General features: G+C 37.9%; 2 protein-coding genes across 2 annotated transcripts in view; one reads left to right on the top strand and one right to left on the bottom strand.

Annotated features, from left to right (window-relative positions):
* LOC132547836 (arf-GAP with coiled-coil, ANK repeat and PH domain-containing protein 2-like) overlaps nt 1–23,874 on the bottom strand; it is a gene marked incomplete at its 3' end in the record, with an annotated part of 68,280 nt that overhangs the window by 14,018 nt on the left and 30,388 nt on the right. The window contains exons 12-13 of the mRNA XM_060211640.1: nt 1,673–1,776; nt 70–225 (exon numbers count right to left, since the gene is read on the bottom strand). Coding sequence (XP_060067623.1) covers nt 70–225; nt 1,673–1,776 — 260 coding nt within the window. The remainder of the gene's footprint in view (nt 1–69; nt 226–1,672; nt 1,777–23,874) is intronic.
* On the top strand, nt 13,620–21,775 carry LOC132547835 (leucine-rich repeat-containing protein 70-like). Its single transcript, XM_060211639.1, has 2 exons — nt 13,620–13,707; nt 17,717–21,775. Exon 2 carries the CDS (start codon nt 17,795–17,797, stop codon nt 19,937–19,939), a length of 2,145 nt encoding a protein of 714 aa, XP_060067622.1. The 5' UTR covers nt 13,620–13,707; nt 17,717–17,794; the 3' UTR covers nt 19,940–21,775.

The raw sequence follows: 23,874 nt of genomic DNA, 5'->3' as shown, positions 1-23,874 counted from the left end.
ATATTTTCTGACAATGCAAACTGATCTAAGCTCCTTGGAGAGCCACTGAGATCTAACGAGGGACTGTACCTAGTTGGAGACAAGACATCAAAGCAGAAGCGACGCTCTGTTTCATACACAGGTTTGACAGTACACAGACGTAGATCTTCTTCCATTACGGAGCACTCCTTCACACCAGATCTTTTACGGTACACAAGCTGATTATTCTGTATCATAAACCATCGCCTACAACACACACAAGATCCATGTTGTACACTTACTAATGCCAATCAAACCTCACATGTCATTTTTTGTTAGACTTACCTCAGGACATCAGTGAAACTTAACTTAGAGTAACATTATGGAAATAACAAGAAAGGAAGTGTCGCCTGCTGGAAATGAGTTTTATGGAACAATAGCCATAGACATTCATTTTATTTATTCCATTGACATAATTTGTTTTGCTTCAAATATGGCAGGACCAGGGGCAACCTTCCTGCAAAGCAATATAAAAAAAGCCCCTTTAGTTAAGAAGTATTGTATGAAGTTTGAGTCTAATTGTCCAAAGAAAACTCAAGTAACCATATGAAACCAGTTTAAGGCTACATTGACCTTGACCTTTTGACCTGAAAAGCAATCTCAAGCATGTACCTTTGATAAGGTTATTGAATGAAACAAAATTTCTATTTATAAGTGACCTTGACCCTTAACCTTTGGACCTGAAAAGCAATCCAAAGCAAGCACGTTTGACAAGGAAGCATTGCACGAAGTTTGAGGTAGATTGGCCACAGAGTGCTGGAGTTATTGGGGGAAAAAAATCCTTTTTATAGTAACGGTGACCTTGATCTTTTCCCTTTGGATCTTAAACGCAGTCCAAAGCAACCTCTTTTGGTAAGAAAGCACTGTACGAGGTTTCAGGCTGATCAGCCAAAGAGAACTGAAGTTATTGCAGAGATCTAAAAATCTATTTATAATAACAGTGACCTTGACCTTTGACCTTCGAACCTGAAAAGCAATCCCAAGCAAGCACTTTTAGTACGGAAGCACTGAATGAAGTTTGAGCCAAAGTGAACTCATGCTATTATGAAAAAACATTTTTGCAGACAATGACGATGATGATACCACCAACATAGTAACATATATACCTAGATGTTCTTTGGCAGGCAACACAAAAATTAGCCTTTATCTAACGACTGTTTTAAATGTTCATGTTACTAGTATACTATCAGCATCGGTCCTGCTGAATACATGGTTGACATACCAAACAAATCTAAAGTAGGCAGACTCCAAGTAAAACAGATACAGTTGCCCTACATATAAAAGTTCTTGTGACTAGTAGTCTATGATATAGGGCCAAGACAATCTATTTCTTTGATGTAGGTCAAAGGTCAAAATGTAGATAAAAATGGAACAGAAGAAGTTCTTATATCACAACCAATTTTAATAATTTCTATTTTATTGGAATTACCAAACTGAAATAAATGTCCTGAAATAGTTAGTAAAAGTGACCTACATGTGGTTGATTACTGACATTCCCATCCCTTAAGATCCATAACAACAGATTCTGCTTTAGACTGCACATGTTTTAGCCACAATATTACTAAAATGACCTTGAGTTGAAGGGAAAAATCAGCCTTAATTTTAACCCCAGATGCCCTGAAATTGACCCCAGGGTTGACATAAGATGACCAACCTGACCCAGCTCTTGAATCCTTTACTTGTTTTCTTGAAGAGGTAGCCCTCCATATGTTGAACACTGGTATCATTATCCAAATCATTCTGAGACAGATTGACATTCTGAAAATACAGAAAAAAAGCAAACATTTGAATGGGAATAATCTCCCTTCTACAACTGTATAGTGTAACAAGGCTTTCAGTTCAGAATGTAATTATGCATGTAAATAAGTTTTTAAGTTTACTGCCATTCGTTAACTTCAAATAACGCACCTGCGTGCGTGATCAGCTGAGATTTAACCAGAGGCGGACATATTTGACAATAGCGGGTGCATGTTTTCTTACAAGAACGCAAAAGACTGCTTGCGGTGAGTTTCTACTCATATATAAGATATTTTATGTTGTACCGTTCTTTATTGTAACCGTAACTAAGCTGCACACACTGTAAATATCAAATTGTGCATTGTAATGCGTCCTATATGAGGCGTACAGGTGTGACATTGTTTACGTTCAGGTGTGCTACTGTTTACAACTGTTGATAAATAGTTATTTTATCACCAATTGATTATAATAAGTAATCTGGATTTAGTACATCGTAGATTATGGAATTTAGAGCATTCGTTTGTGAAATTCACGTGTATATATATTTCATCCCGCTGGAAGGTTTAAATATATATTAAGGTTGCTTGACCGCTGTTTTTGTGGAAATATTTTCAAAGTTTAATTTCAATTATTATTACATTCTTGGGTTGAAACAGTGTCTTCTTAATATTATTCATAAGGAAATGTGCTAAATTTAGGCATTTTAAGTGATTTGGGTACAATTTTGTCTGTTGTAGTTTGAACCTAGCACATACCCACCCGTTCGTAAATTCCCCTCTAATCACTACTTTGGTGGTTATGCTCATGAACCCCACTGTTGGGAGCTGCATTGTTCTTTGTGGATGTAGTTTCACTGCTATTGGTGGATCGTGAAACTGATGACGTCATTATGTGACATTGTAACTTTTCCTTTGTGGAAGTGTCTATGCTTTGGATCCTCTGTGGATGAACTGAAACTCATGAGTGTGTGGACCTGTGTGGATACATAGGTGGACTGTACCTGTGGGACTATCGGAACTAAGACAGAGTCGGGAAGGTCCAAACGAACTGTTGTAGATATAGTGTATAGTCTAGTGTAGATACTTGTAAAACTTGTGGTATTATGCGCATAATGTAAATAGATATTGTACAAAGTGTATATCGGTGTTCATCTCTTTTCTTGTTTGTATGGCAATATACTCGTCCCGTTACATATAGAATGGTATGTTTTGACTTCAATGACTTCACTGACATCTAGAAGAATACTGCTTCATGTTCAACCAACAAATATGGTAAAATAAACTGACCTGATACATAAGTTTTGATTTTATATCAGATTATAAATGTTGAGTTTCATAAATTGCATATGAAAAGGAATAAATCAAATATACCCTTAACAATATTTTATACAATTAGCAGATAAGGACATTTGTCTACTAATTGATGTCCTCTCTGCTAGCAATTCTATCCTGTCTCCATTGTTATGTCTAATGGAAAGTGTGTGGCATTTCATTGTCTATTCTTCATGTCACCATAGGTTAAAGGTCATAGCACAACTAAATACAAATTTACAGATATAAAATAAAGTATTAAATTAAATCAAGAAATTACACTTGGTGCTAATGGTACATCAGTATAGAGTTGTTTAACTTGTGTGGTAGTCTAGACACTCGTTAGGGACAAACTTTCACAACTTTGTGTGTGAGGTAGGAGGCAGTTGTGTTTAAGGCTGCACCTGTTGTAGATAGGAAAACAAGAGCTCTAAAAGTAATTACTTGAGCCATCTTATCTCTTAGCCAGACTTGTTTCAGCTGTTTACCAGCATGTCCTCGCCCACTGGTTTTACTCTAGACAACATACTTCAGTGTTTCTAACGTATTGTGATGTAAGACAAGAGACGATGGAAAGTAATAAACAAATATTCATCTTTTCTTACAATACTGATCCCTGTTTTATTGGGCTATAAAGGTGTATTATCCATGGTACCTAGTTCCTTGGTTTTATCATACCATTTTCATGGAGGTCATGAAAAGGACAATCCTTTTCTCCATAACTTGTATTTTGCCAAGTTCAATTTCTTTTTTTTTTTTCTGAGAAATTATAAATTGCATTATCAGGAAACTGTCCAAGGGCACTATAGCTCCATCAGTATCCATCAGTATAGTTATCAGATTTCTCAGGTGAAGATCGAAGTATGTGGTTCAAAGTACTGCAGGCAGTTAGTGTATTGTTCAGGAAACTGAGATACGGACAGTGACCTTTGCTGTCCTAGGACAAAGCCTTAATCCTTTGTTTTTCTTCTATTTTGCTATGAGCCTTTCACATGTTGAATGGAAAGGTCACTACAAACTACAACAACAGGACCCTTGCTCAATCAGAAATCTGTATAGACAGACATTCAATGACGTCCTGTGTATATTTCTATGTAATCTGTATAGACAGACATTCAATGACGTCCTGTGTATATTTCTATGTAATCTGTATAGACAGACATTCAATGACGTCCTGTGTATATTTCTATGTAATCAGTACAAACCAGACATTCAATGACGTCCTGTGTATATTTCTAGGCTGTCGGTGTGAACCAGGCTTGCATTGTGTATATTTTTATGGAAACCGTAGGTGTAAAATCAGAAAACCGGACTGATGTCTCAAGTTACGTAATAAAATGCTAAAATTTATAAAAATGAAATAAAAATAAAAAAAAGAAAACATTGCTGAATGGTAACCATATATCAAATCTTTTTACAGGTAAGGATATATCTAAAGTTTGTTTAACATCATTAAGTCAGATTACAATACATATTTAAATGTATAAAAGTACCAGCTCTGAAGGTATAATGCATGAGAAATAAAGTAAAATTCAAGTTATGAGTGAATCCTACTAATTGATAACATATGATCTTATTGAACACACTTGTCTTACAATGACAATTGTGGACAGATATACATTGTATTAGTATTTTGTTTTGTAGGACTTGACTCACAACAGGATTAGATCTCATTAAAGATTTTGAGTGATGTCTTTTATCCAAGGTGATGTTATACATTTTAAACACAAAAATGGCTAAGTGGAAGGCAAGTGCGTTACAACTGTTCCACCCGACCACCCTATTTTGAATGATGATATATTTATTAACCAAAGTGATGTTACACATTTTAAACACAAGAAGAACCTGTATAAGTTAGAAAATGACAAATAATTAACAATTATAAATTATGATTTACTCATAGAAATAGTGATAAGAAATAAACAATAACATCCAAGGTCACTACCTGGTAGTCAGTTTGTTATAAACATATACAAATAAAAGTGGGCTCCAAGGGGAAACTGCACACAAAAGTGGGTGAAAAATTTGAGAAAGAGAGGTAACAAGTGTCATTTAAGATGGACATGGCTAATACGTAATTTGTAGTTTATCATCTACATTTTTTTCAATATTAACAACTTGGTTTTACTTCCTTGGTACAATAGATCTAGGATGATGGATTTTTCAGACAACAGGAGGGAAACATACTTAGAGTATAAATGGATCAGTGGTGTTACAATATCCATATCTGATGTGGATACACGTCATAAAGTAACATCCCTACCGCAGCATGTGGTAGCCTTATAACAGTCCTTATAATGCGGTTAGTTGAGTAATACATTTCCTGACTATTGGGTTAATGGAACTGTTATTTGTAAGATGATGGTGGGCTGAAATTGGATCTGTTTGTACTGTTCATGATCTCCTTAAGTCAATCTAGTATCACTAAAGTGCACTTCACAACCTTACAGAAGATTGTCCCCTACACAACCTGACAGAAGACACTCCCCTACACAACCTTACAGAACACTGTCCCCTACACAACCTTACAGGAGGTTGTCCCCTACACAACCTTACAGAAGACATTCCCTACACAACCTTACAGAAGACTGTCCCCTACACAACCTGACAGAAGACACTCCCCTACACAACCTTACAGGAGATTGTCCCCCACACAACCTTACAGAAGACATTCCCTACACAACCTTACAGAAGACTGTCCCCTACACAACCTGACAGAAGACACTCCCCTACACAACCTTACAGGAGATTGTCCCCTACACAACCTTAAAGAAAACTGTCCCCTACACAACCTTATAGAAGACTGTCCCCTACACAACCTGAAAGAAGACTGTCCCCTACACAACCTTACAGAAGACTGTCCCCTACAAAACCTTACAGGAGGCTGTCCCCTACACAACCTTACAGGAGGCTGTCCCCTACACAACCTTACAGAACACTGTCCCCTACACAACCTTACAGAAGACATTCCCTACACAACCTTACAGGAGACTGTCCCCTACACAACCTTACAGAAGACTGTCCCCTACACAACCTTACAGAAGACACTCCCCTACTCAACCTTACAGGAGATTGTCCCCTACACAACCTTACAGAAAACTGTCCCCTACACAACCTTACAGAAGTCTGTCCCCTACACAACCTGACAGAAGACTGTCCCCTACACAACCTTACAGAACACTGTCCCCTACACAACCTTACAGGAGGTTGTCCCCTACACAACCTTACAGAAGACTGTCCCCTACACAACCTTACAGAAGACTGTCCCCTACACAACCTTACAGGACACTGTCCCCTACACAACCTTACAGAAAACTGTCCCCTACACAACCTTACAGAAGACTGTCCCCTACACAACCTTACAGAAGACTGTCCCCTACACAACCTTACAGGAGGTTGTCCCCTACACAACCTTACAGGAGGCTGTCCCCTACACAACCTTACAGGAGATTGTCCCCTACACAACCTTACAGAAGACTCTCCCCCACCTAACCATACAGAAGACTCTCCCCCACCTAACCCTACAGAAGACTCTCCCCCACCTAACCTTACAGAAGACTCTCACCCACCTAACCATGCACCTACATCACCTGACCCTAAAGTTCACCACACACATTTCTTAATCTTAAAAGTGTGGATGAAAGTCAAGGGAGATAACCTTTGCTATTAATTTACTTTAGGGTTAATACTTTGCCCTTAGGATATGTAGAGCTCAGGCAGAAAACTGATCTCATACCTATCACATTTTGTTTTTGTATTTTATAGTTTAAATGACCTTTGAAAAACAACGAGTAAATACCATCAGGTTAATGACATTGCACAGTGCATGTTTTATATCATTTAAAATGAAACAAGAGGTTCATTGGAGGGCCTGTACTGATCTACTAAATCCTACATCTGTTGCAATGATACTCTTTGGTTCACAGTTCCTGGTGATTGGAGAAGCAGTTAGTTAGAGAGAAAGAACACCCTTCTACTCCCAACTGACCTTACGAGTTAAAATGAATTTCTAATCCACTTTTCGAACATTTTCTCACATTACCAGCACTAGTATTCTTTGCTAAGAGTACATATCTCTTTATCTTATAAAAAATCTACCTTATGCAAAAAAAAAAAAAAAAATTTCAATCTAGAACTGAAACTTTAAGTAAGAAATCTTCTGCCACTGTACATAATGATATATACTGTGCATGTTAACATTTGAGCAATACCACATTACCAAATATGTAACAATACAGACATCCACACAACACACCACCACTAAATCAGAGCTCACAATCTTTACCTCTGATACATGATCTACAAGGATGATGTACAGGCTGGCTTTTACTTCCCAAGCAACATTGACCCACGCCTACTTCTATGACTGTCCAAGTAAAAATGTGAGTGGTGTACATAGGTATAGGAGCCCAGGAACACTCTAATACTGAAAATCACTGCGAATTTTCCACAGGCCCACTGGTCTGTGACAGGATGTTTTTCTGGCAGACCATTAAGTTTTTAACAACCTACTCCAACTGGCCAAGAGATTTTTGAGAGAAAATTAAGTCTCAATATCAGCAACATCGGTAAACATCAATCTGGTCTAAAACATTACTACACCAACATGCTGTAGATGATTTTGAAATCTGCTGATTAGGAAAGATATAACATATAATATAAAAAACATTGCCACTCCCATGCAAAGCTGGTCATGGAAAGGTTGTTATAGGACTGTTATAGCCTAAAAACGCTTAAACAACAAATCGAGAGGTACAAAGGACATAGTGCCAGAACAAGCAGGATCAAACAGGAGAGAATGTTTTTACTAAAGTAAAAGACAAGTTTCAGTGGCAATCAAAAACAAACAATTGTCAACTGGACTGTTTGAAACACATGGTACTTTTATAACCGGGTTGAGAAAATTCAGAAGTGATTCAATAATTGCCCCATAAAAATGGGAATCAAACACTAGGACCTCCCCAAGATGTAAAGCAGAAAATATCTGCTCCCATGCATATACTTTACAAGTGTAATTCTATGAAAAATTAATTTGCAGAAAGTGTTAAAGGTGACCTCTGACCCTTGGACTTTGACAGATGACCACCTTAATATGGTAAGGTGTAAAACATACACAAAAGACATTACTGATTTCCCTAACAATCTTTATTTTGAATTTGAAAACATGTATTAATTGAATAATTACATATAGGCAAAGTCCTAAGATGACTTTGATGCTAAATGTTTGGAAACTCCCATCTAAGGTAAAGTATGGCCAGGATCAGTGGTTTACTGAAATAGTTTGTTTTTTTACAAACATTACGGTAAACAATGCAGTGTTTTTATCACCAACATTACGGTAAACAATGCAGTGTTTTTATCACCAACATTACGGTAAACAATGCAGTGTTTTTATCACCAACATTACGGTAAACAATTCAGTGTATTTATTACCAACATTACGGTAAACAATTCAGTGTATTTATTACCAACATTACGGTAAACAATTCAGTGTATTTATTACCAACATTACGGTAAACAATTCAGTGTATTTATTACAAATATTAGAATCCTCGACTGGAGGTGAAACTATTAGACAGTTTAGTAAAGTACCCACTAACTGTGACACTTGTTCTTGTTGCGATTAATCTCTAAGGTCTCATATTTATTATTTCATTCATCACCCTGCATACCTTTGGTATCCAAGCTCAAGTGAAGCGCCCCACTGAAGAAACCACTTACCTGAATCTGACTCTATTTTTCTTATTTTATTACAAATATTATGGTAAAGGATGCATCAGTGTACAACATAGTGATGGGAGACAGCCATCTACCCCATCAACACTGGTGTTTATTCTCAATTAGATGTTCAGCCTTGTCTTAAGTGTAAACAGCACCTGTTGGACTGGTGCCAAATATCGGAAGGTTACTACTGGACATAGTGCACCAACAGCAGTGGAAAGAGTGAAGGAGACAACAATTATCATAACTTCAAAATTCTTCTGTAACCTGATGGGGAATAATATAAAGAAAGGTGTATTTAGATAATCTTTATTTATTTTACAACAATTGCGAAGCAAGATTTTCCAACTTATTTATCACTGTGGTTGGCTCGGATGGAAGCACACGAAGGGTCTTAGTGTGGGAGGAAACCTGAGTACAGGGAAAACCCACACGAGGGGTCTAAGTGTGGGAGGAAACCTGAGTACCCAGGGAAAACACACACGAGGGGTCTTAGTGTGGGAGGAAACCTGAGTACCCGGGGAAAACCCACACGAGGGGTATTAGTGTGGGAGGAAACCTGAGTGCCCGGGGAAAACACACAAGAGGGGTCTTAGTGTGGGAGGAAACCGGAGTACCCGCGGAAAACACACACGAGGGGTCTTAGTGTGGGAGGAAACCTTAGTACCCGGGGAAAACACACACGAGGGGTCTTAGTGTGGGAGGAAACCAGAGTACCCGTGAAACCCACCTGGTTGAGCAGGTGACCCCATATCTTTTCACATCCATTCCAATGTTATTTCCAATAACATGACTTGATACAGTAACACCTGTCTAGAGAGACCACTCTTATCACAATTCCTGATAAAATAACTCCTGTGTAGAGAAACCACACTAGTAACATTACCTGAAAGAGTAATACCTGTCTAGAGAGACCACTCTTATAACAATTCCTGATAAAATAACTCCTGTGTAGAGAGACCAAACTAGTAACATTACCTGATAGAGTAATACCTGTCTAGAGAGACCACTCTTATAACAATTCCTGATAAAATAACTACTGTGTAGAGAGACCACACTTGTAACATTACCTGATAGTTATACCTTTCTGGAGAGACCACTCTTATCACAATTCCTGATAAAATAACTACTGTGTAGAGAGACCACACTAGTAACATTACCTGATAGAGTAATATCTGTCTTGAGAGACCTCTCTGATCAACCTCCTGATAAAGTTTCTCCTGTGTAGAGAGACCACACTAGTAACATTACCTGATAGTTATACCTGTCTGGAGAGACCATTCTTATCACATTTTCTGAATAAAGTACCATGCCAATAACAACACCTGATACAGTAACATCTGTTCAAAGAGACCAAACAAATAACACTACCTGATATAGTAATACCTGTCTACAGAGAGCACTCCAGTAACATTACCTGATATAGTAAACCTGTCTATAGAGACCACTCCAATAGCAATACCTGATACAGTGACTTCTGTCTAGAAAAACACTCTAATAACACTACCTGATAGAGTAATAATTGTCTAGAGAAACCATCCAAAAAGCTTTACCTTATACAGCAACACCTGTCTAGAAAGACCACTCATACAACAATACTTGATTCAGTAATGCCTGTCTACAGACACCCTAACCTCATAGGCTCCCCATACCACACACACATTTTCAACAAATTTTACCTTCCTCCTTTAAAATACTGTCAAATAGACCATCCTAATTTGTGACTCTACAAGCACTTTCAGTAGACATGTCTTAGTTTCTCCATGTCATGAGATGTGATATGACCTTTAGCTGGTTCAAGGTCATTCAAATGTCAAAACGCTCTTAATCAGTGACAGAATGATTCTGATAAAATTACGTTTGATTGTGAGAAATAACATATGCATTAGTAAAAAAAAACTTTGAAGGGAACAGTGAAGAAATAATGACATACCACAAAATGTTAAAGTGGAAATATTACACAAAATTACTGACACCAAGTTAACAGCAATTGTTTTGAATAACTTCATTGTACAGAGCAGAAGCTCAAACTTTTTTTCATTATACTTTGGAAAAGACCACTGCACATTAATAGATAAATTATTCATTGCTGGCATTCACCAAAACAGTGTAATTGTAAGTCAGTCTTTACAGATAGTTATAAGGACTTTTCGAGGTAAATAAACTCACCTACCACCATTCATCATACATAGAGGTTTTATTCTGTTTTATTTTACATTTGTTCAAATGCTTGTTCCAATCTCAGAGAAGTTTCCAGAAGTATTTAGCATTTACAGGAATGATGTGCATTCAACACATCCCTGAGACAAGCCTGAGAGTCACCAGATCCCTGAGACAAGCCTGAGAGCGACAAGATCCCTGAGACAAGCCTGAGAGCCACCAGATCCCTGAGACAAGCCTGAGAGCCACCAGATCCCTGAGACAAGCCTGAGAGCGATCCCTGAGACAAGTCTGAGAGCCACCAGATCCCTGAGACAAATCTGAGAGCCACCAGATCCCTGAGACAAACCTGAGAGTGACCAGATCCCTGAGACAAGCCTGAGAGTGACCAGATCCCTGAGACAAGCCTGAGAGCCACCAGATCCCTAAGACAAGCCTGAGAGTGACCAGATCCCTAAGACAAGCCTGAGAGCCACCAAATCCCTGAGACAAATCTGAGAGCCACCAGATCCCTGAGACTAACCTGAGAGTGACCAGATCCATGAGGCAGGTCTGAGAGCGACCAGATCCCTAAGACAAGCCTGAGAGCCACCAGATCCCTGAGACAAATCTGAGAGCCACCAGATCCCTGAGACAAACCTGAGAGTGACCAGATCCATGAGGCAGGTCTGAGAGCGACCAGATCCCTGAGACAAGTCTGAGAGCGACCAGATCCCTGATACAAGCCTAAGAGCCACCAGATCCCTGAGACAAGCCTGAGAGCCACCAGATCCCTGAGACAAGCCTGAGAGCCACCAGATCCCTGAGACAAGCCTGAGAGCCACCAGATCCCTGAGACAAGCCTGAGAGCCACCAAATCCCAGAGACAAGCCAGAGAGCGACAAGATCCCTGAGACAAGCCTGAGAGCAACCAGATCCCTGAGACAAGCCAGAGAGCCACCAAATCCCAGAGACAAGCCAGAGAGCGACAAGATCTCTGAGACAAGCCTAAGAGCCATCAGATCCCAGAGACAAGCCAGAGAGCGACCAGATCCCTGAAACAAGCCAGAGAGCGACCAGATCCCTGAAACAAGCCTGAGAGCGACAAGATCCCTGAGACAAGCCTGAGAGCCACCATATCCCTGAGACAAGCCTGAGAGCCACCAGGAGAAGAACCATCACATCTATCTCCTATAGCCAAGCTTTATTGTTTTGGCAATAGTTAAGTTTGTTGCCATTGAATTCCTGGACTAATATCATTAATTCAAGAGCTGAAATCTGACAATGTACCACAGAAAACATTTCTGTAATGGCTGTGTGCCTGAAGCCATTAATCACAACAAAGCTGAGGTGCATTCTGATGCCTTTAAAAAATTCCGGCCAACAACATCAAAAGTTTACTCTTGAGCGAACTGATAAAGGAAGTCATAATGGCCTCACATTACTTTTTTTTTTTTTTTTTTTTAATTTTGACAATCATTTCTCTTAATTTTTCTAGCCATGATACTGAATTTTAAGAAATAAGTGTTTCATAACATGAAATTTTAAACCTTATATTTTTAAAATTTTACAGGATGGATGTGAACAGATCTCCTTCCATCCTGGGTATTATATCACAACCATTCATTTCATTTACACAGAACTGACCCACCTGTTTGTTTATGTTTAAAGTGAAAAAAATTTGTTCCACTGACTGCTAAGATTTTTCTGAAATTCACTTAAACTTTTGAGTCTGAATCTGAGAAGCCTATGTATTTCTCTTTTTAACAAAATATGAATCATACATTTCTGAATACACTCATTTGCCACTTCAGTAAGTTTCACAAAATGAAATACATGTTTCAGCCCAAAATAAACATGACTGTCGACTGTCATTTAGCTCTGTTGAAAGTAAATCAATTTATTATAACTCTGTAACATGGAGTGATGTTTATAAAAATTACTTGTAAGCCAAGTCACATAACACTACCCCAAATAGCCATTCTCCCACACAGCCACTCTTCCACGTGAGTGAACACTTTCACTCTCCCACACTGTGTGTGTTCACCTTCACTCTCTCAAACAGTGAGTGTTCACCTATACTCTCTCACAAAGTGAGTGAACACCTACACTCTCCCATACAGTGAGAGTTCACCTACACTCTCCCACACAGTGAGTGTTCAGATACACTCTTTCACACAGTGAGTGTTCACCTATACTCTCTCACACTGTAAGTGTTCACCTTCACTCTCCAACACAGTGAGTGAACACTTTCACTCACTCATACAGTGAGTGAACACCTTCACTCTCCCACACAGTGAGTGTTCACCTTCACTCTCTCATATAGTGAGTGTTCACCTTCACTCTCTCACACAGTGAGTGAACACCTTCACTCTCCCACACAGTGAGTGTTCACCTTCACTCTCTCACACAGTGAGTGCTTATCTTCACTCTCCAACAAAGTGAGTGAACACCTACACTCTCCCACACAGTGAGTGTTCACCTACACTCTCCAACAAAGTGAGTTTTCACCTACACTCTCCAACAAAGTGAGTGCCCACCTACACTCTCCCACACAGTGAGTGTTCACCTACACTCTCCAACACAGTGAGTGTTCACCTACACTCTCCCACACAGTGAGTGTATACAACATGTAAAGGACTTGTTAGCCCCCTCCTCCCCTGTCAGACAGAAGTCACTGGTAGATGGGTAGTGTTGTGGTGATGGACTGAAGGACTACATCATTATTACTGTTACTAAGTGCATATTTCTTATCTGGAATTTATAAGATTTTATACGAAAAGTAAGTATTTACTGATATTTCTAAAGTCATTGTACTATACATATTTTTAACAAGAAATTTATAACTTGTACATCTTTTAATTTCATGCAGAAATTAGTCAATGCTATATATGAAATTAATGAAAAGAAAAAAAGAAAAGAAAAAGTAAATCATTAATTTCAAATTTATATCAAATGTGATCAAAGTTATAATAATAATGACTTTGTTACTTTCTACATTTACAGGATAATACCATTTGTAGTTATTTTTTAATCAAATTTTAGAGTTTCCTTAAAATGTCCTTTCTTTCTTCAAATTCACCATTCTATCTGGCAGGAGTGTTGATTAAGTGACAAACTGATTTACATGGTTTGTAAAATATTCATAATAAGAAGATGATATCCATAATTTTGAATACCAGAATCCTTCAGTTACTTAGATACACATGTTTTAAGTATACATTGAAACAAAAGCAGTAATTACAAATAGGTGATCCAAACCTTATCACACATGACACAATGATATATAGTACCAAATGTTTCCAGTACTATAAAACCATTTAAACAACTATTAAAATCACAACTACCTGGTATTCAAACTGATATTACCACTTTTCTCAAACTCAATGGATATAAAATAATTTAGGATAATAGGGTCTTTATTGATTTCATTCTTTATTTCACAGGCCATTTACAAATGGTTGAAATTTACATGCCAGTTACATTATAGTGAATGTTTTATAAAGATCTGCCCCCTTTTATATTAGAAGGCAGATAGCTTTTAAAATAAATCTCTCCCCAAGTCAAGGGTTTGCCTTTAAAGTCAAGATAGAATAAAAAAAAACATAAATGGACAACAACGCAAACTTTTGTCAACAAATGAAGCCCAACGCCTAATCTGTATGACCTAAGTTTAAGGTTGTCACCTCTCTCTGTGGCCTCAGGTGCTCTAAGTCCTGTTGTGGTCTAAACATCTACAGGCAATGACATTCAATACAAGCTTTCTTTTGATGCTGCATATTACCTACGTCCTACCTGGCTCTAGGCACCATGTTTGTCACACCAAGAATGTGTCAGATAGAATGGTGGACATTTGATTAAACATAATCACCTTACACAAAACACATTTACAGAGGCAGAACATAGAAAGCTGTTTCGTTACCCCTGACAACATATTTAACTGTATTGCTCACCTGATCAGCAGCTTATTCTAGCATCTTACTTGTCATCACCATACCCCTTCTTTACAATAAATATGTTGCAGTTGAAATAATGAAACTAATGGGTATTTTAGTACTAAAAATGAAAAAAAAAGAATTGACTATTTCACCTTGAATGTGAATCAAGGTCATTCATTAAAACAAGTATGATAGTCCTTCTTCCTAGTATGCTACAGTTCCATATCATGACCTTCACCATTTTGGCTATTGAGAAGTTGTTTTGATATCTTAACACATTTGACATTTGTGACCTTGAAAGCTTAAAGCCCTGCATATCATTAAACTTAGCTTTTGAATTAGTGAGAAGTTATAAAATTTGATACATTTGACCCCTGTGAACTTACAGGTTGGTCAAGGTATTTCAATTCAACAAATTTGACAGCCCTTCATCACAGCATGCTTGTCATTCAGTATCACAGTGTCAGTAATGGCCTTTTGGTTTTTGAGAAGAAGTTGTTCAAAGAATTTTACAAGTTTGACCTCTGACCTTGAATGTGGGTTAAGGTCATTCATTTATCAAAGTTTGGTAGTCCTGTATCATAGCATGCTACTGGTTCTGGGATTCTTGGTTACTGAGGAGAAGGATGTATGCCACAAACTTCTGTCATTTTTCAAAGATTGTAAAAGAAGAAAAGGTTGGATTATCAGCAGTAACAGTTAATGAGGTTTTTCTTTATTTAGAGAGTAGGATTTGTTTTCCTTTATTCAATGTGAACATTCTGTTTCAAGATAAGGTGCCCAACTGCAAATTGATTCATCTGCTCTCTGTTAAAATTATATCACTAGACGACCTGTATGTGAACATTGTTTTAAGATAAGGTGCCCAACTGCGAATGGATTCATCTGCTCTCTGTTAAACGTACATCACGAGACGACCTGTATGTAGAACAGTGAACATTGTTGGAAAATTTCCTGACAAAAAAAAAAAGAAAAGGGCCAAGAAGTTTAGAGTTCTAGTAGCTCTGATCACCAATACCATCACAGGTGTTATTTTAGTGTGACATTTGTTTATCTAACCCACTTACCATTAACACAACCGACCAACAACTAATTGAACAGTCAGATCTACAACAGTATTGTTTATGCATCTGGAAAGACATAGCCTGTGAGGCCTCCTAGATTGGTTCTTTAGATACAGCAAGCATGGACAGTATATCACAGACAGCTCTGGTGTGCTGTCTATTCCTTCATATGTCAGCATTTCAGGTGAAATATAGAAAACACCTGTTTAAATGTTTTTTTTTCTGTTTCACATCCATACTTATCAGCTTTTTAAAATTTTCACAGGGGAAATTTTATGTGCTCAAAAATGAAAACAAAAATTAAAATATCACATACCCTCCAATAAAGAGATAACACTGTAAATGACATCTTTTGGGTGGTTCATTTGAAGGAATTATTAGATCTTAGAACATAAGAAAAGCCAATTTGCTTGTTGAAAATAGCAAAATTAGTAGAGGTCCTAAAATTGGGAGTCTCCCTCTTATACAGGGAGGGTTGGAAAGTATGCCAATGAATTTAACAGGGACTGAAGGTTTTATAAAGTCTAACGTTAATGTAAACACATTTCTTTGTAATTAGCCATTTAAAATAAAGCTTATAAAACATTATTTCTTATCCTATCTTAATAGCTTGGTCATGTTCCATGTGTCTTCTTCTTTCATGTCATTTTTACCAAAATAATTCTTCTAGATATATAATTTTTGTATATAAGAAAATAATTTCAATTATGTAACATAAAAGGTGATAGATAATTTCTAACAGTTCTATAACCATGCCATTGTCTCGGGAATGTAGTATATACTTATATCATTGTTAACTATCTATATTTCTGCAATGTTTTGCTCATACACGCATATTCCTTTATTTTCATACCATTTTCTTATCATGGGTCCATCTCCAACAAATACATTACAATATCTCTGTCTATTTATACTTAATTCCCACATATCCTCATATCCTTTTTAAATACTTTTTTCTTTTTTCATAAAGAACTCAGCATGACTAAGACATCTGACTAAGACACAAACTAACCAGAGGTATTCCCAAACCACATATTCTCCCATCATTCTAGATCTGCAATAGATATCTTGAATTGATATTTGAAAGCAATACCATCAAAATTATGTTATGAAGGAGAAGCTATACATAAAACATGTCTGTAACATTTAACAACTGATTCTAAGAATGTCTTTCATTATGTTATGTCTGATAAATGAAAGTTGTTTCCATAAAATAGATTAAAGGCTAGAATTTGTAGCATATATTGACATGTGAGTTCGTTTTGCAGTTACTGACTATATTCTTCTGAAATTCTGTTTTCAATAAGTTATTTATCAAAAAATCTACCTTTAATTCTAGATTTTTAAAAATTCTTCCATAAAGAGACCTGGGCTGATTAGTGATGTAACAGCAGAAGAAACACTCAAAATAAACTTACTGGTGAATGGTGTCTGTTTAATTGACTACTGTTAACAATCACTTAATGTTTAACTGATGTGTGTAACACACTGGATGATTTTTGTGTGTAACACACTGGATGGTTTTTTGTGTGTCACACATTGAATGATTTTTTGTGTTACACACTGGATTTTTTTGTGTGTCACACACTGGATGATTTTTGTGTGTCACACATTGAATGAATTTTTGTGTCACACACTGGATGATTTTTGTGTGTCACACACTAAATGATTTTTGTGTGTCACACACTAAATGATTTTTGTGTGTCACACACTGGATGATTTTTGTGTGTCACACACTAAAATGTTTTTTTTTTGAGTTTAACTCACCTGATGTTTTTAAATGTTACAGATGTTTCCTGGTGAAGTGTGAGGAAGTCTTACAAAAGATTTGTGCCTATTTTACCCTGTCCCACTAGACCCTTTGCTTATGAAGACCATGACCATGGATAGTTTTATACATGCAGTGTGTCTGGTTCTGTGTCTGTGGATACCACATGTGGTGCCATGTCCACCACAATGCCACTCCTGCACAGGTGGCACAGCCAATTGTATCCAAGCTGGTCTACGAGATATCCCTAGACGCTTTCCTGAGGAGGTTGAAGTTCTGGATTTCACTGGAAACCAAATTACAGATTTTGATGGCCGTAGCTTCCAGTCACTTCCAAATGTTCAATCACTCAGAATACCAAACAATGGTATAAGTCATATCGCTGCTAATTCCTTCGTGAATATCCCACACCTCACGATGATAGATCTGTCCTCTAACTTCATAGCAACCTTGGAGGATGGAGCCTTCCGGGGCTTGGACGAAATGTCTATCATAACCCTCACAAACAACCGTTTACAACGACTTGAGCAGCCGTTCGAAGGCCTTACATCACTATCGTCCGTTTACCTAGGATTTAATCAGCTGATAGAGATTGAAGAGGACGACTTCCAGACAAATACGATGATTCGAATGTTGGATCTTAGCAATAACCATATCAATCGGATACATCCAATGGCGTTCAAGAATCTGGAGCATCTTCGTTATCTCATTCTCAGCAATAATGCCTTGACGCACACTGTTGACTTACAGTTCTCCAGCACCATGCTCCAACTTGTAGATTTTACCAAGAGTCAGCTCAAGAGGGTACCTACTGGGATGCCTTACTCAGTTGCAGACTTCCGCCTCGGCAACAACATGATAACAGAGATTCAAGACGAAGATTTCAAAGGAATGAGAAATCTTCGCTTGTTGATGCTGGAAAACAACATGCTTCAGAACATCAGCTATCGAGCATTTAAGCCTCTCACAAATTTAAAGGAGATCTGGTTGAGCAACAATAAGCTGTTTTACATTCCACAGGGTCTTCCTAAAAATCTTGAGACACTCTACCTTGACAACAACGAAATCTTTGAAGTACAGTCACATCTTTTCCTAAATCACTCCAAGTTACGACTGCTGTCTTTTGAAATGAACAAAATTCAGAGAGTTCACGCGGAGTCATTCCGAGGTCTACAGAGTATTCAGGAGATTAACCTACAGTTCAATCAAATAGCAATGATCCCAGCTAGGACCTTCACCGATTTGTCGGCCTTGACCACACTGCAGCTGTCACACAACTCATTGGTTAGTATTGACCATGGTGCTTTTCCTTCCCGACTCAGTTCCCTGTCAATGGCTAATATAGCTTCTCCCACAGTACATGTGACACAAGAATTTGTAAACTCTTTGTCCAGTATCAATACTCTGGACTTTATGAACAGCCCAGGACTTGTGTCCAGTATTCTGAAGGCTTTGGTCAGATCTAGGACCAGATTGGATCGTGTGATGACCTTGAACCTGCAGTATAATGAAATCCAAAGCCTCCCTGAAGCAGTAAAAGGAGCATTACGTGGCGTACAACAGCTACTGTTGGACGGAAACCCGTTTCACTGTGATAAGAGTCTAATATGGTTAAAACAATGGATGTCGGAAGGCCGAGTTGTCTTTCATAACTCAGAGGAACTAGAATGTGCATCACCACCTCAGCTAAGGGGAAGGAAAATCAAGGATCTCCCAAATAGATATTTTGTGAAATCGTTGCAGAGACCTACCAACGTCAGGCCAGAACAGGTGGACACACCGCCATTACAGGTGTCACGTTTGTCATTAAAGGGGGATGTTGTTTCTGGATCTCAACAGGAGAGTTCACAACAAAGGGGAGGCAACCAAGTAAGTGATGTATCCAGAAATGCAGGCCCACAACAAACCATTCAACGACTACAACAGGCAGGAGTTTTGGTGCCAACAAGTTCCAGTATGAATCCTGGAGCAAGGACAAATACAGAAAAGATAAAAAAGAAAGGACGAAAAAGGAAAGGAAAGAAAAACAGAAAGAACAAAAACAGAAAAAACAAAAAAGGAAAAAAGAAGCGACGTAATAGGGGAAAGCGACACAACCGACGTGCTCTACGTCGTAGGAAGTGCAGTGCTCAGTCAGACGGCACTATTCAGTGCTGCCGGATCCTTAAAGATGGAACTCAAAGATGCCGGCGCAAACGACCAAAACTTAGACCAAGGTCAAAGGTCACAACTACTAGCTCTTAAGCTTGCAGATGCATGATTTAGATAACTACAAATAGAATGAACTGTGTATTATACTCAAGAGACTGTAGCCGATTATTATCTGATGTATATATACAGCAAGCTGCAGCGCATACAGCACAGGAAATCCAGCAGTACAGATTATTACTGAGTGTTGTCTTGTGAGATCATATCCTCAGGAACAAGTCCAACTGGATAGTTTTGGATTTAAATCAGCAAGGTTGACTTTTTTCTCAAAACATTGTTTCAAAAATCTGTCCATTGAACATCCATGAACTGAATCTTCAATTCTGGTTCCTGAAGTTGACCGACTTTAATATTGTTATACTGTTAAATCTTGTGATTGTGTTGCTAGGAAATACATATTGGTTGGCACCTGAAAACCCTGCTCATGAAATTCACTCACTAAAATTGATGTCAATTTCAATGGTTTATCTTTTAGCAGGCAAACAAAGTCGTGGATGAAGAGTTCCCATGAAATTCAATGAAAAGTAATCAGCCACCAAAATGACAAATTTTATAGTAATTATGCAGATGAATTGCTATCTATAATGAACTTTTGATATTGTATATTTCACATGTATTAAGATTCACAACACTAAGTCTCCATGTTAGACAAGTGATGTCAATCCCCTCAGCATCACAAAGAAAAACTGTTATATTTGGCAATATGCCCAAGTTTGGTAATAAGCCCACCCACATCTCTTTGAATTATGTCAAATTGTCAACAGATGCTATACTCTGAAGTCAGTCCACCTCACAGCTCCAAACCAGAGATAAGGAGTCAAACACTACCTCTCCTCTCTGAGTCAGAGACAAAAAGTTAAATGGCACCTCTCCTCTCTGAGTCAGAGACAAAGTGTTAAGTAGCGTCTCTCCTCTCTGAGTCAGAGACAAAGTGTTAAGTAGCATCTCTCCTCTCCAAGTCAGAGACAAAAAGTTAAGTAGCATCTCTCCTCTCTGAGTCAGAGACAAAAAGTTAAGTAGCATCTCTCTTCTCCAAGTCAGAGACAAAGTGTTAAGTAGCATCTCTCCTCTCCAAGTCAGAGACAAAGTGTTACACAGCAACTCTCCTCTCCAAGTCAGAGACAAGTGTTAAATAGCATCTCTCTTCTCCAAGTCAGAGACAAAGTGTTAAGTAGCATCTCTCTTCTCCAAGTCAGAGACAAAGTGTTAAGTAGCATCTCTCCTCTCCAAGTCAGAGACAAAAAGTTAAGTAGCACCTCTCCTCTCTGAGTCAGAGACAAAGTGTTAAGTAGCATCTCTCCTCTCTGAGTCAGAGACAAAGTGTTAAGTAGCATCTCTCCTCTCCAAGTCAGAGACACGTTTTGAATGGCATCTCTCCTCTCCAAGTCAGAGACACGTGTTGAATGGCATCTCTCCTCTCCGAGTCAGAGACAAAGTGTTAAGTAGCACCTCTCCTCTCCAAGTCAGAGACAAAGTGTTACACAGCAACTCTCCTCTCAGAGTCAGAGACAAGTGTTAAATAGCATCTCTCTTCTCCAAGTCAGAGACAAAGTGTTAAGTAGCATCTCTCCTCTCCAAGTCAGAGACAAAGTGTTAAGTAGCATCTCTCCTCTCCGAGTCAGAGACAAAGTGTTAAGTAGCATCTCTCCTCTCCGAGTCAGAGACAAAGTGTTAATCTCTATATCTTCTGGTATAAGGATAGCTTAGATTTAACCACAAAGGCTTGTAAAACAAAGGGACATAACACCTACAACAGTATGTGAAACAAACACAGATCTGATGGGTAGATTTCATGGTGTGAATCCTAAAGAATTTGTTTAGCCTTTTGTTTTTGTGGTATCTTACTGAGCTAATTAAAAATATTTTTTCCAATTTTGGTGCTAGTTTTGGTTACAACTTGAAAAAAAAATTGTGAAAGAAATATAAATCTAATGGCTTTCATAAAAAGACTCATATACTAAACACACTGTAAAGTAATATATTTCTAAGGAGCTCAATTCTCGTGGGTTTTTTTTAAAAAGGATGACTGTTTCACAGACATCTGACGGAAAAATATAATTACTCAACAAATCTATACATTATTTCTGAAGTTTGTTGATTTCAGAACTTGTTCAGAGTAACAGTAAGATTAATGAAAACGAGCTCCTAAGGAAATGAATTATTTTACAGAAGTGTATACTTATATACACTATATACAATGAAAAAACTCTCCTCCTTTACCACATTAAATATTTTACTAATGTCTGATAATAAATATACAAAATTTAACAATCATAGAGCTCAAGTTTTTCTGAGGAGGACAAATAACACGAAATATTAACATTTTATTTTAGGCAGTAGAGTTAGATTTACGTAGCTTATACAGAAAATTAGCAGTATATATATACACAGGTAAGATGATAGCTTTAATCTGCAGTGAAAGTATGCAGACTTCCCAGGCAGATGTAAGTAGCCATTTACAGATTCATCAGACTCTAACTGACTCTTGGAATGTACCATATGGTGCAATCAGTAGCCATTTACAAAATCATCTGACTCTTACAGACTCTTGAAATGTACCATATGGTGCAAAAGTGCACATAGTATGCAGAAGTTCAAAAGTTTGACGCTACAAACATTTACTTAAGAACATAAAATTCTTCTGAGATGAAGATTTCACACAAAGTCATTACCAATGAAACACTGCTTCCTTTAATGGAGAACAATGGATATTAATTTCAGGGACACCGATCTTGATTTTCTCCATCAGTTTTATTTACAATCTATCTGATTTAATTTCATACTGTTTTTTTATGGAGCTCTCTACTTCTCTGAAATCCAAGGGTTCTAATTTTTGCCTTGTGGTGTTCTAAGATCCCTCACTACACTCAAAAGGGAGTGAAAGAGATGAAGTTCATCAAAAATTGAACATGTGTTTGAAGATGCCTTGACCTTTGACCTACCAATTAATTATGAAAATGACCAACGTTTCTACATCTGGAATATTTTCATACAATAAATAGGCAGCAAATAGAAACATTTCCATCTGTAGTAATAGGAGAGATCAATCTCTGTCATCAACCAACACCAGAGATTAACAGGTTCCTAAACACAAGGATTTACAGAACACATAATGAAACAAGAGGCCCATGGGGCCTTAATGGTCACCTGAAGAATATATGTCAATAATCTGGGGATTTTAAAATGTTGCAAAAATGTAACAACACTTGTGCAGGACCAAGTGTAAAACATCTGTACCAAGTTTGAACATGACCCACCCAATGGTTCTTGAGAGGAAGTCCATAATGTCTTAGCCAAACAGAGGCCAGGGTGGCCATCTTGGATTTTGAATCGCCTCAAAAAATTAAGACACTTGCCAGGACCTTGTGTAGAACATTCGTATCAAGTTTCCCCTTTTCCCCCCTCCTGGGGCCCCTATTGGGGCCACATTCTTTTTCTTCGCAAACTTGAAGTGGCTTCCCATGGGGATGCTTTGTGCCAAGTTTGGTCAAAATCCATCCACTGGTTCTTGAGAAGTAGGCATTTAATGAAGGTTTTTACACATGGCCCCTTTTACATCCTTTATGGGCCCCAAAGGGAACATTATCACTTTTTTCAACATAATTTCATATGTCCTTCACTAAGAGATGCTGTCTACCTAATTTGGTTGAAATTGGTCAAAGTTGAATTTTCGACCCTTTTGAGCACCCCCTAGTGGAGCCGTTTTTGACCCGATTTTTTTTTCATTTGCAAACATTGTAGACCTTGCTATAAGGACCCTAAATATCAATTATGAATTTAATCTGACTTTTGGTTCATGAGAAGAAGATTTTTAAAGATTTACCTAATTTTACCCCCTCCTGGGGCCCCTATTGGGGCCATGCCTTTTTTCTTCGCAAACTTGAAGCGGTTTCCCATGGGGATGCTTTGTGCCAAGTTGTGTCAATATCCATTCAGTGGTTCTTAAGAAGAAGTCGAATATGTGAAAAGTT

This window comes from Ylistrum balloti, unplaced genomic scaffold (assembly GCF_031769215.1).
Source record: "Ylistrum balloti isolate Yb309-2 unplaced genomic scaffold, AGI_CSIRO_Ybal_v1 Utg369982, whole genome shotgun sequence".
NCBI lineage: Eukaryota > Metazoa > Mollusca > Bivalvia > Pectinida > Pectinidae > Ylistrum > Ylistrum balloti.
Note: the sequence above shows the minus strand (reverse complement) of the source record. Positions and strands in the feature narration are given on the sequence as shown.